The sequence below is a fragment of the Astyanax mexicanus genome, chromosome 1, assembly GCF_023375975.1.
Source record: "Astyanax mexicanus isolate ESR-SI-001 chromosome 1, AstMex3_surface, whole genome shotgun sequence".
NCBI lineage: Eukaryota > Metazoa > Chordata > Actinopteri > Characiformes > Acestrorhamphidae > Astyanax > Astyanax mexicanus.
Window position 1 is genome coordinate 99,869,641 of NC_064408.1, and position 14,319 is coordinate 99,883,959.

A 14,319-nucleotide genomic window follows, 5' to 3' on the forward strand; every position below is an offset into this window, starting at 1 on the left:
GAAACATAATGTGCACTACAGAGGACACAAATGAATAGGCCAGGTCTCAGGAGGATAATAGTGGTTTTATTTATTGATGTAAACACAGCATGATACTCATTGTACTGAGTTCAATGAGAAGGTAGCTATATTTCTTTTATTTATGCTGAAATATGGATTAAATATCATAACTAACCACCGCTCCCCCTTACTCTCTCTCTCCGCCTGTCTTATACAAACACACACAATAAGACCACCGAGAACTGTTTTAATGTGGATAAAAAATTACAAAAATAATTGGGCTAGTTGATATGGTCAAAATGTATATCACAATATAATTCTTAATTTCGTTCAATGAAACGTTTTTCCAATATTTATTTGAACAGTACAGCCACCGTGCTTGGTGTATGTAATCACATGCTGAAGGTGCTGGGTGACATGGTAAAAAATATTATATTTAAAGACATTTTCAGGATACACAGACTTTTATATAGATAAAATCATCATAGTAAAGTGATGTTTATTAAATTCTTGCATCACATCATTAATAATTAGCCAAGATTTTTACACTTTCTGTAATGAAATGTACAGCTGGGTCAGTGTGTTCTTTAAGAATTGGTAGTATTCGCGATATGCAAAAAAAAATCCATATTGTCAATACAATAAGAAGATTTGTAAGGATTATACGACAAAATATTGATATATTGCAGAGATCTAGTGTATGCCACGTCACTCCTTTATAAAACGAATGCATTGAATTTCAGGTCAGGTGCCAATAATTCTGTATTTTAAATAACTGTACACACATGGATTGCTGTTTAATGAAGCCTTTTATAATCCTCATACTGTAGCACACATTGAAGTTTTGAGGTAACATATGCTCTCAGTGTGAGTCCGGACCACATTGCATGTTTTTGGAAGGGATTTCATTTGCATTGCCATGGTTTACTCCTCCTAACAGGGAGAGAGGTTGCGTTCTTTGCCTTTGGACACCATAGTAAATAGTGCTTCACTACGTGACGTCAAGCTGCAAGGCATTTCTCCAGTTTCCATACTCTCACTGTACTGAACAGTTTTACTGGGTTTTTGGCAGTAATTGATGACCACAAGATGGCAGTGTGCAGTAGTGTTAGTTCAGCAGATACAGAGTCTTGAAATGAATCAGAGGATGAATGGGATGACACTGCAATTGTCCAGATTTTTACAGACAAAATTATTCACAGGTTGAAAACATAAACCACAACAACAAATGCAGTAAAGTTTGTTCCATTCTTTGCTTTATTGGTTTGTAATTCGTACAAACAGATACAAAACCAACAATCCCCTCTGTAAGTGTGTTTTTGTCTGTGTGTGTTTGAAATATATCCTGTTCAGATCCTCCTGTCATTTTAAGTCTGTTAAGTCTGAAGCTTGGTGTCTATGCTGCTTCATTATGCATCGTGTAATTCATTTAAACAACAAAAAGAGAGTGTGTGATGGATGAAGAGTGTGAGCATGAGTGTGTGTTATATAGGTATGCTAATAACGGATGTAGGGCTGCAGCAACAAATCGATTTATTTTTTAGTTGGGTCTATGGTGATGTGCGAGCCACTCACTCATCAACAAACGGCAGTACTGCCACTCAACAAACGCCTTGACTAAACAATTTGTGTAGGAAACCCTGGTTAGCATTAGCAGACCCAAGTCGTCAAAAGCACGGAGCACTTTACATTGATGCCTTCAAACAACAACGTTAGCTGTAGTGTGGTGGAGCCATGTTCACTACAAGTTTGTAGTAAGCTAGTGTTAAATCTTATTTTCACTCCCTCTCAGTGTCCCTAGAGCCTGCTAGAGTAGTTAAACAAGATGTGTCTCATTCTTAGTAAAGTTAAGAGTTTTCCCTTCCACCTTAAATGTGGCAGGTTGATCAGTGGTTCCAAATCAAGCTGTAGTTTTAGTCAAGCTAACGTTAGCATCATGTAACTAGAGCCTGATAAAGTGTTTAAACATGTCACATTTTGAGTAAATTTTGTTTTTTTAACTTTCCATTCCACCTTAAATGCTGCGGCAGTTATTTAGCTACATTCACAGTACAAGAAAATCAATCCTAACATTTTTTAAATAATACATTTAAAGGGCTTTTCATGGTCTTTTCTGACTCACAGCCAAGTGTATATTTATATTACATACCCCGCTGTTGCGTTATTGAATACATTAAATAATGCTAATAATAAAATGTATGTAAATCATTAATTAATTCATTTAATTCATGTTAACACTAATATTGTTTTAATAATGGTAGGCTGTATGTTGCTTATACAATTATATTAAGTGAACATTAGTTCTCTAAAATTGTTTAAATCTGAACAATATATGGTCAAATATATTAATTATATTTTAGATTTCTATTTGATCTGATTAATAAACAACTAATAAAAAATAATAATCACGATTAATGATTATCAAAATAATCGATAGTTGCAGCCCTAAATGGATGTGCTTTACATCTTCATATATATTCAGCCCCTACATCAACAAACTGGGTGGGATCCTGTATGAGGTGACAGAGGGGGATCTATCAGATACTCTCGACCAGCACATTAAGAATGAATTGGGTTTGTTAATAAAAAAAACACTTTAATGTAGGACATCTTTTAAAGGGTACATTTTTTTTTCAAGTACAGTATCTTCGGAGAGGGACGTACTTACATACAAATCATCGCACACACAGTGACACAGCATCCCTGACTGGCTTCTACAGTAAACAGAGAGTGGCCCAACCTGATTACCCCAGATTAGCTGTAATGGTACACTTTGATACAGAACAGGAATACAAAGGTATATCCTAGATCAGGGTTGGGCAGCAGGTTCTGGAGTCCAGCACAGTTTACTGATTTCCCTGCTCTACAGTAATGGGGTTAAGTCCTACACAAAAGACCAGTCTCATAGCCTCACAAGCCAGACTTCTTTGTATTTTTTAGAGTCAGGTTCTTTTCATACTCAAGTTCCAGCTATGTGACAGGAACAGACCTTAATTAATCTGCCAACTGCCCACATTTGAATGCTTATTTGATATATGGCAGCGTTGGTTAAGACTCAGGATCGTCTAAGAATCGTAATCAGCCATGTGGAATTGGCCTGAATGTTGTTTATACACGGCAACCAGCGATGTTGTCCAATTTACATATTATACTCTGCAACTGGTGTGTCGGCACAATGGCTTTGGGCAGATTCCCATAATATGCTCCACTGCAAGCCAACAGGCAGATGCAACTCAAGCTTGGCACGAGTTTTGCTATCTTAGTGACCAGTTATATCCTGCTGTTTTGGCATGGTATGCAGATGGCGTGATTCTGAAGAAGTTGCTGATGCTGATTTAAAGTTAGTTCTGAATGCAACCTACCAAATTTTGATAATTTGTTACAACAAATCTACATACAATAGATATCAGGTGTTGATACTAGTAGTTTAGAATGTTAGACAATGACCCTCATTCATCAAAGTTGCGTGAAAACTAATTCAAAATAGAGCTTTTATAGGTGGCTTAGAGGGCTTACCGTGTAACATATGATTTGCAAATGACAAATGACAAACCTCACACATATCTTTGCTGTCACACAATACATATACTATCAAGTACATCCACTGTAGAGTACAGTTTTCCATTTGAAAAAGTAAAGATATCTTATTTTCAAAATAATGAGCGTGTCACTTGCCATTCTCTTTGAAAGACTGACTTTGGCGAATTGGTATTTTAACAGTGCAGTGCTTTTGTGATAACCAGAGGAAACTTAAGGAAATTTAGAAGGAGGAAATTTAACCTTTAAAGGTGCACTATCAGGCAATCTACAGGAACAGAAAAGTTATTTTATTTTGTATTCTGTTTATTGTTGATGTAAAAGTTGGGTTTGTGCACTGCTGTATGTTTGTGTGTGTGTGTGGGTAACAACCAGGAATGAATGTCTGACTGATGACTGTTGTCTAGGTTTTAATCAGTCAGTGGCACACCTGCGTTTTCCATTGCCAATATAGCAATAAGCAAGAAATTTACCTGAACACACCTCACTTCCAGACAACCTCCATCAGCCTTGATATACTCTTAAGCTCTAAATTATATCTAAATGGATGGAATTTTGCTAGTGTGCAACTTAGATGAATAAGGGACAATGGTGCCTAAACCAGATAGTATAGTAAATGTGAGATGCAGGGTACAGTATGTGCGGACTCTACATTCAGAGTGCTGTGCTGGGGACAGTGCAAGCAAGCTTAAGGGGAGAGGCTTTATGTCAGTGCTCCAGCAGCACAAGTCTGGTTTGATCAGCTCTCTAGACTGACAACTGTAGAGTCCAGCGAGAGAGCTCATCCAGATGTACGGCAGGCGTGCATAGCTCCAGCAATACTGAGAGGCAGGAGAAAGCAGCTGTTGGCCGCTGGCCAGAGGAGTCATACGGGGAGCCCGGGCCCCTGGGGCCACGCAGCACTGTGATGCTCCACTATGAACATCAGTGCTCCTGACGAAGCAGAAAATCAGACTCTCAGACAGACAGCTGCCACATCAAGTGTGCACATCCATATGAAATCTGCTGGCAGGTTCTGCGAACATCTGTTTTGCTGGTTTTTGCCTCTGCCTCATTCGCTTCCTCGTATTTTAGCACAGATGTTTCATACCTGGAGACCTCTGGCAGATTTCGGAATGCTCGACTCGTGTAACTTTCATCTTATTTCCGTACAAAAATGTTACAGTCAGAGGCTTTTGACCCTGCTATTAAGTTAAGAAATAAAATTAATGTGCTATAATAGCTATGTGGTCTACATTAAAGGAAAAATATTTACTAATTGACAGCAAGTGTTAAAAACAACTACCACAGTCCAACTTCAAAAAGAGAGAGTTGTCTGCCCCTTTCTTTAACCCTAGATGCAAAGCTCACTTGTGTTGCCAGGGTAACCAGGGTTGCCATCTGTCTTGTAGTCCTTCTGGTCTCCAGTGTGTCTCAGTCTATCAAATGCATTGTCAATATTTACTCATATTTTACTCTGCCTCAGAAGGATGCTGAAGCTGCAGCGTGCTGTGCTTGCCTGTTTTTTTGTGCCATTTCTGGCAACCCTGGTAAAGCAATAGGACTTGGGACTGGGCAATAAGTGGGATCAGAGTCTAAACCACAGATTTTTGCTCTGTAACAGACAATTAGAAAAACATACTGGCTGAAAGTCTCCCATCAGAAGATGCCAGGGCTTATACATGTTTTCCATATTGGCCTTTAAGGTATCTGGGCTGTCACAGTCATCTTGGCTTTCAATAATGCAAGGAAGAAATAGAGTAGACTCTATTTTACATTGGAATTGATTTGACACAAGTAGCCTCAGGGCTGAGGAGTATCTGAAAAAATAAATAGATTTAATCTGCCAGATGCTCCTCTCTTAACCTCTCTGGCTCTTTGTCTTTTCTTCCCTGTTAATTATTTTCTTCTACTTTATCCCTCTCTTCTCCCTCCTTGCTGCTATACGTACACAGAGGCCAAGGACAAAAAAAAAAACAGCCATTCTGACTCATACATATTGATGAGGAGCACAGTCTGTGACAGGGTGCTTTTCAACATTTTCAGAGGGAATCAAAATCCTAAAAAAGACTTCAGAAGAAAAGGCTTTGCAGGCTATTTGCAGTAACAATGTAACAAAACTAAATTTGCAAAACCATGCCTCTATTAGGTACTGATTGAAAGCTTATGAGAAACAGAAATGCTCAGTATAACTAGACTTGCAATATGGGAGATGGCGCAGGAAGCGATGCACTGCACCTCAACCTGTCAACACTTACAAGCATCTGTTTCTCTCTCAGTTTCCTATTTTTTCCTTTTACAAGTCTTCCCTCTGGAACAGATCTACTATTAGTGCCACTAAGACTGTAGCTGCAGTCCAAACCCATAGCTGCAGTCGAGGTGAGCTGCATTTCTGAGAGAAGTGTTTTTTTAAACAATTTCTAACATAACTTTGTAAAGAAATTTTACCAAAATGCTGCTTAAAAATAATATTAATAAGACAGTCCTACCGAGGTCCCATCGTACCTTGTTTGCAGCCTATAGTTTGGAATGCAGCTAAAATGTGTTAGGGAGGGCTAAAAGGACTGACATCAGCATCAATCTAAAGAATAAAGCAGGGTCTGAAATGAAGTCCTGATGTCTGCTGACTTTCATTTAGGCCTGTGCCTTCCTTTTTACCACAAAATGGCCAGAGGCCATTATACAGTCTCATTGAGACAGATAATCATAAATGACGTTATATGGCTAATAGAACACATGGCTGTTCAAAGAGATGACTATGGCTGCTTTGATTCAGGGAGTATTCCCTAACCATTTCTAAATATGAGAGGTAGGGACACTGTAATGATACCTTGGTTATTTGCCTCATCTTGCAGTGATGTTTTAGTGGTTCACATGTATCTATGGGTGTCTGTGCCGCAATAAGGCAAAGCCTTGTTACAGCATTCATCTACTACTCTACAACTGCCAGCCGGAGAAGCCACTCTGTAATTATCTGCAGCTGGCTGAGTATCTGGCTTGCTGAGCAACAGCTTTCTCCCCACACCATGAAGGATGGAAGTTGTGCAGCATAGCCTTCACAGGGCTTTTACCATGACAACCCGGTCTCCATTTAATGGCAAGGTCTATCTAGCACCTTTTTTTTACCAAGACAACAAAGCACTCCTTCAACAAGAGGGCTCACACTCTCGTTCTGAGAAAGTAGGCCCATACTTCACTGCAAAAACACCTCTGAGCTTGCTTTATCGCTCATTTGGGAGCATCTCCTGTCTAGGCTCACACTGACCCACTCTTGATGGGCACCGTGAGGCCATTCCCTGCCATTCCCCCTGGGTACTTTGGTCAGAGTTCACCTGGTTGACTTTTACCTTTTGTCATTTGCTCAGACAGTGGTTATTTGATCGACCACACGTGTGCTGTCCGCCATCTCCACACACTCAATCTCCTCCTGATTCTCCGATACATTCTTCCTTTCCCTCCTCTTCTTTTTGGAGGGTGGTAAGAAGGTCAGGAGGACAGGAAGGATGGCCAAGCAGTGAAAAGCAGTGATGAGGGCAGTCAGGAAGAGGCACCTGAACAGTGTGCGGGTGAGGTTGGAGGGTACGGCCGCCAAGGGCAGCAGCGCTGCACCGTAGCACATGTAACTTTGGAGAGCAGGGACTCCGTGTCGCTCCAGGGACAACTTTACCCAACGCGTTCGCGTTGACTCCCGTCCCAAGGCGAACGCAGACACCAGAGGGGCACTAGAATCCACTGCATAGTTCACTCCATAGATCAGGCACAGCACTGACACGCAATCCAGCTCCACCTGCCACAATGTCATGAAGCCCACCACCCCAAACTCCACTGAGGCCACCGTCACGGTTAGCCAGGCGTTCACCAGTGGATCTGCTGCAAGGAAGGTAGAGAAGAAGAGCAAGAAAAGAGCAGCAATGCAGGAATTCTTCAGTGGAGCGCCCACAGAGGACGCATAGCGGTCCATGTACACAAAAGATGGGTTGAAGATGATGAACTTTACTCTAGATGTCAGCGAGAGCTTCCGCAGCGTGTCCAACAAAATTGACATCTCCTCTCGCTTGTTCTCCGTTGTCTTGGCCACCAGAAACATACGAGAAGCTACCACATCAAACTCTCCATCTGCTCGCTTGGCAAAGATGATGTCATCGGAGAAGTGTAGATAGCGAGGCTGACGCAGGAAACCAGAACGCAGATATTCTGTGAAGTTACTGCGTGATAGGCTGGTGCTGATGTTCAGTCCATGCAAGTAGTTCAGGTAGCTCTCAAACCAGGAGATGCGCTCAAACCCTTTTGTGTACTCCAGAAGGTCATCCTGGACACTGATGTTCCAGTACTCAATGGATTCGTATATGTAGAATCCAATGACTGGGCTGTAACTACTGAAGTAGCGCTGTTGTGCCCGGGTGTAAGCAATGGTGCTGGTCTCTGTGGCCACAACGTTACTAAGATCTGAACCCTCACTCACTTGCAAGTAGCCCATCAAGGCGAAGGAGACATACACCAGGTAAAAGAGCACAACAAAGGGCTTGACGTAGGTATTAGTGATCCAGTCACAGTAGTAGCGCTTCATGAAGGCCACCAGTAGATGTGTCTCATAGGCACGCAAGTCGCCAGGCTCTGCTGCCTCTTCGTTGTAATGCGTGTACATGAGGAAGCGGTACCAGGCCGGCTTCTGCTGCAGTAACTCAGGCTTGGGCACACGCCTGCAGAACAGGCTGTGGCGGTAACTGTTCTCCAGGTAGCCGGCGAAGACTAGATTGGAGCCGTAGAAGGTGAGGATGTAGAGGTAGTTGAAAAGGACAGAGATGCAGGCGTTCCGGCAGAAGAGGCGCACCGCCTCGATGTTGGTGAACGGGCTGGCGCCGATGCCAAAGGTGACCAGGTGCAGGGCCGTGCTGGCTGTGAAGGGCAGCATGCAGTCTGAGAACACTGCTGCCACCCGCTCCTTGACATGCTGGTCCTCGCGTGTCCTCCGCCATGATGACAGCATCTCAAATGTGCCAAATAGGCCGTGACCTGGAAAAGAGGGAGAGAGAGAGAAGGTTATAGTGGAGGAGACACAGAGAGAAAAAACAGAGAGAGAGAAAGAGAGATGTTTTTCAGTGCTGTTTAAATCCTGAACAGGACACATGTACTCGAATAGTCCAGTCACAGTCATTGATTCAAGCAGCTACCGTTTTCACCTTAAGTGACAGGGAAAGGGTGAATGTAAATAATTGAATAAAATGGTGACAAGGCGGCAGCTCTGCAGTAGAACCTCAGAGACAAGTGGATCTAAGAGGTGCGCGTTTTGTTCTTCTCCTGCTGCCGACCCCTTTTTGAGCTGCCTGCGATAATATTTCTTGACATGTGGCACCAAAAGAACATGCAAATCAAGCGAAAAACAACGTGTCATGTTGAACTGATTTGTCTGTACCTTGGTAAGAATATTTAAAAGCTTCATACTACTGTTCAAGCTTAAGTTCAAGTAGTTTTATTGTCAGTACTGCATATGTACAGATGGATACAGAGGATTCAAATTGCGTTACTCTCCTTCCCAAAGTTTCAGTAAAAAAGCAAAGTGATTTTTAGTGAATGACTAAAGTACAGCAAAATAAAATAAAAAAAATAATAAAAGAAAGACACTAAATGACATAAAACAGTAGTGCAATACGAGTGAGAGTGTACCAGTTGGTATGAAGGAGGGGAGGGGGATTAAAGAGGGAATGACAGTACCAGTATAAACAGAACCCATTTAACAGTAGTGCAAATATAGAGGAATAAAAGCTTAAGGCTGGTAAAGTAAATAAGTGCATACAGTTCTTAAAAGTACACCGTTGTAGGGGAATACTGGTGCCAATTGTTTAAAACAATTTATTCATATTATGCACAACAATATTTTAGCATTAAAAAGATTTATCATGATTCATTTCAAGTTAAAATGTCTCATACGTCCTTGTATTTTTGGAAGGGAGAATAAAATCTTAGAATTTAGAATCCTTTACTGTTCAGGGAAAGCATTAACACTGAACACAACAAAGATCGGACACAGAAACCTTAATGGAGGAAATGAATGCTACCACAGCTCAGCTCAAACAACAAAACTACTACTTTTAACAGATAAAACTACTTTTAACTGTTAAACTTATGCTTAACAGGATCAGCAGCTGTATGTGTGCATGTGTGTGTGTGTGCGTAAAAGAGAAAAAGACGCAGAAGAATAAGCAGAGAGAGGTAAACTAAATCAATTGTTAATTATGAGGTTTAATCTGTATTTTACCATAAATAAAATATAATCTACCATCTGACCTAAAAAAATAGTCATGCTGTGTTTATATCACTAAATTAAACCAATAATATGTTACTGAGTGCTGTAAAAATAGTAAATTATGGGGGGAAGTTTTGGCCAAACTTGGTTAAATGATCAGTCTGTGCAGAAAATAGAATATGTTATACAGAATACGTTAAAAGTTCCAAGATAACAAGTTAACATGAACAGTACTTCTTTATATGCACCAATTCCAGAGCAATTACATCATCATGTCACTGAACTACAATCCGTAAACAAAAACAAAGCTGCCAGTCTTGCTAGAGAGTGGAAAAATGGGCGGAGGGCGCTCTCTTTCATCATCTTCATTTACAGATGAATCCATAGATCTTGCTTGACTCTTTCTCCAACCCTACAGCAGCGCTTAAGTGAGTTTCTCAGGCACACAAGCCAGCCACTCATTCATGCAAAATTGATCTGATGAGAGAAGAGAGGCCCAAAGACGCCAGGCTGGGTAAGAGCTTCACGTTGTTGCCCAGGGACTCTGCAGAAGACCAAACTGGGTCAGCCTACTTTTAGAGGCTGCCACAAGTGATGTTGCGTTCCTCAAATGCATCTGAGGGATAAATCATGGAAAAGGATGCGCAAATAGATCACAGAGCACATATGGTGAGTAGGGTTTTGTCTTATTAAACATGTTTGTTGCACTTTGAGTTTTTGTCCACTAGTCTGCTCCCTTACACCCTAAACCAGGTGTGCCAAAGCTTTGTCCTGGAGATCTACAGACACTTAGACAGAGACACCTAGCTTTCAATACTGAGATGATCCTGAATGCTGTTGAATGTCTAGAGCTGTTCAAAATTTTAAAAAATCGAGATGAATCACATTTTTCCTTTTTAAAACTTAAACTTTTAATAATGTAAATTTAAGTGTAAAATAAGAGAATCAATGTAAGATAGTCATAGTGGGATTTTATTTATATTCAAATATATTTGTTTCAGTGTATCTTTTTAACTTTGAACAAAGATTTGTTTGTTTTGTGAACTATGTTTAAAGTGGCAGTCCGTATTACTCTGTTTCTAAACTAAAAGCAAAAGCATTTCTGAATGAAGAAGGCATAAAACGTTGTGTTTAATGGTATCAGTTTGCTGAAACAACCGTCCCTGCTAAGCCCATATATATTCATTCTAAAAACTTGGCTGTCGGGTCGTTTTTTTGCTGGAGGCCACGTCACGCATCTTTAAGTACTTACATCACACATACAGCCTCTAAAAGAGGATCCGGCTCAGTTTTACTGAACGCGAGCAGCTGGTGGAGCAATGGAGACTTCAGAAGAAGAAACTCAGAGCTCAGTAGCTCATTTACTTATAGTAAAAAAGTGTGTAGTTGAAGTGAAGTTTCTGACTGAGCACTCTCTCTCTCTCTCTGACTGAACATAACCTGGAATCGGATTCATCCGCTCTGAAAGAAGAACTTCCACACCCACACCCATCCAGTTTAAAATGATTCTTCCGCATGCTCGGTGCAATTACCCATTCTCACCAGAGAGGGCCCTAAATCCCAAAACATACAGATACTTTAAGTACCAGCTAAAAATAAAAAAAGTCACAATATCAATGTAAAAAAAAAATGGGGAAAGAAAGATTCTCTGAATTAAGATGGGCTGCAGTAAAGGAAAAATGGCAAACTTCACAGGAGCAGCAGATAATGTGTGTGTGTGTGTGTGTGTTTATGTCTAAAAGAGAGAGTGAGGAAAATGTGGAGAGTATCTATAATTTATATTTCATGATAAATAAAACGTAATCTATCATCTGAACTTCTAAACAGTAGCAACACCTTTTATAAACAGCTTAATGCAGCTAAATACTTAAAAAAATGCTAATATGTCCAGGCTCTGTAAAAAGAGTGAATTATTGCAGGACATTGGGGCCAAAAAGGTGAAAAATGAATAATGGGTAAATAAAATGCATTAATGTGCTAACCTATATCAGAAGTGTTGAATTAAGGTTGCGCTAAACTCTGTGGGGAGATAGATCTCCAGGACTATGATCAAGCAGCACACCTGCCCTTCTCTTTAATCCTTTATGTTTTTTTTTCTCTTTTTCTCACTTTTTTCTTTTCCTCTTTCTTGCTTGTACTGTGCGCACAGTTGGAGCAGATGGCTCTCACCTCCAGGGTTGCCACGGCACCAGTGACTCATCGGCCATGACGGAGGTTCCCTCAGCCCCGGCGCCATCTCTCTCTCAACCTTTCTGCCTTTAAACTGACCCGGGAACTGCGTTCTGCACATGGCAAAGAACGCTACGTCCCTTGCGGACTGACCTCAGGGCACTACCCACTGGGAACAGCCATCTGATTGCACTCCAGAGACAGTAGATCCTGAGCCAGGCTACACTCCCAGCCTGAGGCAGGGAGGAGATCAATGCTAAAAGGGTGCAGAAGACCAAACAAATTATTACAGATGCAGAGAAATGACACAGAGACGCAAAGGAGGGGTTGGAGAGGATGCTGCAGCATAAGCACTGAGCATAAGCACAAGAGTTTAAGCACTGGCAAAATGCTGAGCCTAAACTCTATTCTTCTCCCAGCCCCTGGATTTGCTACTGTCTTCTCACATAAAATTTCACATGAAATTTCTCCACATTTCCTCCCATATCTCTGCCTCCTTTTGTTATAAATACATGCAGCTTTTTTATTACTCTGTCACACACATTTTCTCTTTTGGGAAAGTTTGCTATAATTTACTCCAGTATCCATCTTATGCTATTTATTTATTTATTTATTTGCCTAAAAACAGTTTAAACAACAAAGATAGCATGGTGGGATGACACTAATGGCATGTTACAGGCTTTGAATATTCAGTGGTGTGTCAAATCCTTGCCCTGTTCCCTGTCGTTTCCCGTCTGTGCTTGTATTTCTCTTTGTGTTTTTTTTAACCTTTTCCCTCCGTGCCTGTGTCATTCCCCACGTGGTTCTGTGTGTACCTCCGTGACTCCGCCCTTGTCTTCAGTGCTCCCACCTGTGTTTATTTGTAGCTTCACCCCCTCATTACCTGTTCCCAGGTGTTTCCTGTTTCCTCCATGTGTATATAATCCCCTGTGTCTTCAGTGTTAGTTTGTCGGTTTTTGTACGTCCTACCATCAGTCAGGTTTCGCGTCTCTGTGTAAGTGTACTTCATGTACTCATGTTTATTTAATATATACGTTTTAATCAATACTCACATTCGCATTCGCTCTCCAAGTGTCCTTTCTGCACACGCACCTGACATGGTGTTTCCAAACAAGTAGCCATTCCTAAAACAGCCCCCTAGTGTCTTTTACTACAGAGCCCCTAAGATGACATCATGTCATCTTACAATAATGCTTAGCCACAGCTGATTAAAGCGTGGCAATGAGATCCTTAGGTGTGGCCACAACTTGTTAAGGCGTGAGAACGAGAATCTAATACGTGGTAATTAGATACTTAAGGTGTGGCCACTACTTATGAAGGTGCAGGAATGATTTAATTAAATCGTAGCCATTAAGGTGTGGCCACAAGGTCACAAGTTTGTTTAACAGCAAACAAAGCAAGCAGCTCTCAGGGGTTGTGAACAATATGGCTGAAAAAAAAAGAAGGTGAAGAGGTCTGTATACTGTCTGCGTCTGAGCCAATCAGCTTTTAGTATGATCATTAAGTGGCTTTTACTTAGAATTATGCCATGTCTCACTGCAACAGACTCCAAAATATCACCACAAATCATTATAAGAGGAAAATAAAACTCTGTTTTCTCGCTAAAGATTATCCTTGGATAATATCAAGCTATTTTTACAGCATTCATTTACAGAAAAGCAACCTTTATTATTCTCTGGCTAATTATCTCATTCCCATGCCTTATTAAGTCGTGGCAACGCCTTAATTATCTCATTCACACGCTTTAATTATTTAAATCCAATGCATTAGGATCTCATTCCCATGCCTTATTAAGCCATAGCCACTCTTTAGGATCTTATTCCTATGCCTTAATAAGTTGTGGCCACGCATTATTATTTTTATAACATGATATCACCTTAGGGGCTCCGGAAATAGAAATAGCCTAGAGTTTACAAAAGTCCTTAGAATATTAAACAGAGAAAATTTCATTGAATTCTTGAATTTTCACATGATTTCAGCCTAAACCATTATATACGTCACTGCCACTGCACACCACAAGTGATACCTCTGTCATTACACATAGGAGAAACCCATTCTGAAGTCTCCCAAGATTACAGAAACCATAACCAACACCTCCTCCTCATAAACGCAACATTAATCCCAGCAATTATAACCCATCGTATCTCCTGTGTCCATCATTGCAGGAAGACTATTGTCGGAACACATTTAAAGGCTGATGTCTCAGTAATGGAATTAGGTTTTACGAGGAGAAGCTGGTGGAGCATTAAGATAAGGGACATTGTGCTGGCCTAAGTCTGTAATGCTGTAATTACCATTCTCCATATTTCTATTACCACTGCACCACAGAGCGTACAGTCTTTTTAAACTCCAGAGACGAGGGGGAGGCCACAGTGGGACAGAACGTCTGG

At 40.9% G+C, this 14,319-nt stretch overlaps 1 protein-coding gene across 1 annotated transcript in view; it reads right to left on the reverse strand.

The window, feature by feature from the left end:
- Positions 1 to 1,234: 1,234 nt before the first annotated feature.
- ptchd1 (patched domain containing 1) overlaps positions 1,235 to 14,319 on the reverse strand; it is a 28,680-nt gene continuing 15,595 nt past the window's right edge. Inside the window, exon 3 of the mRNA XM_007252312.4 lies at positions 1,235 to 8,529. Within this exon, the coding sequence (XP_007252374.1) occupies positions 6,878 to 8,529 (1,652 nt within the window). The 3' untranslated portion in view covers positions 1,235 to 6,877. The remainder of the gene's footprint in view (positions 8,530 to 14,319) is intronic.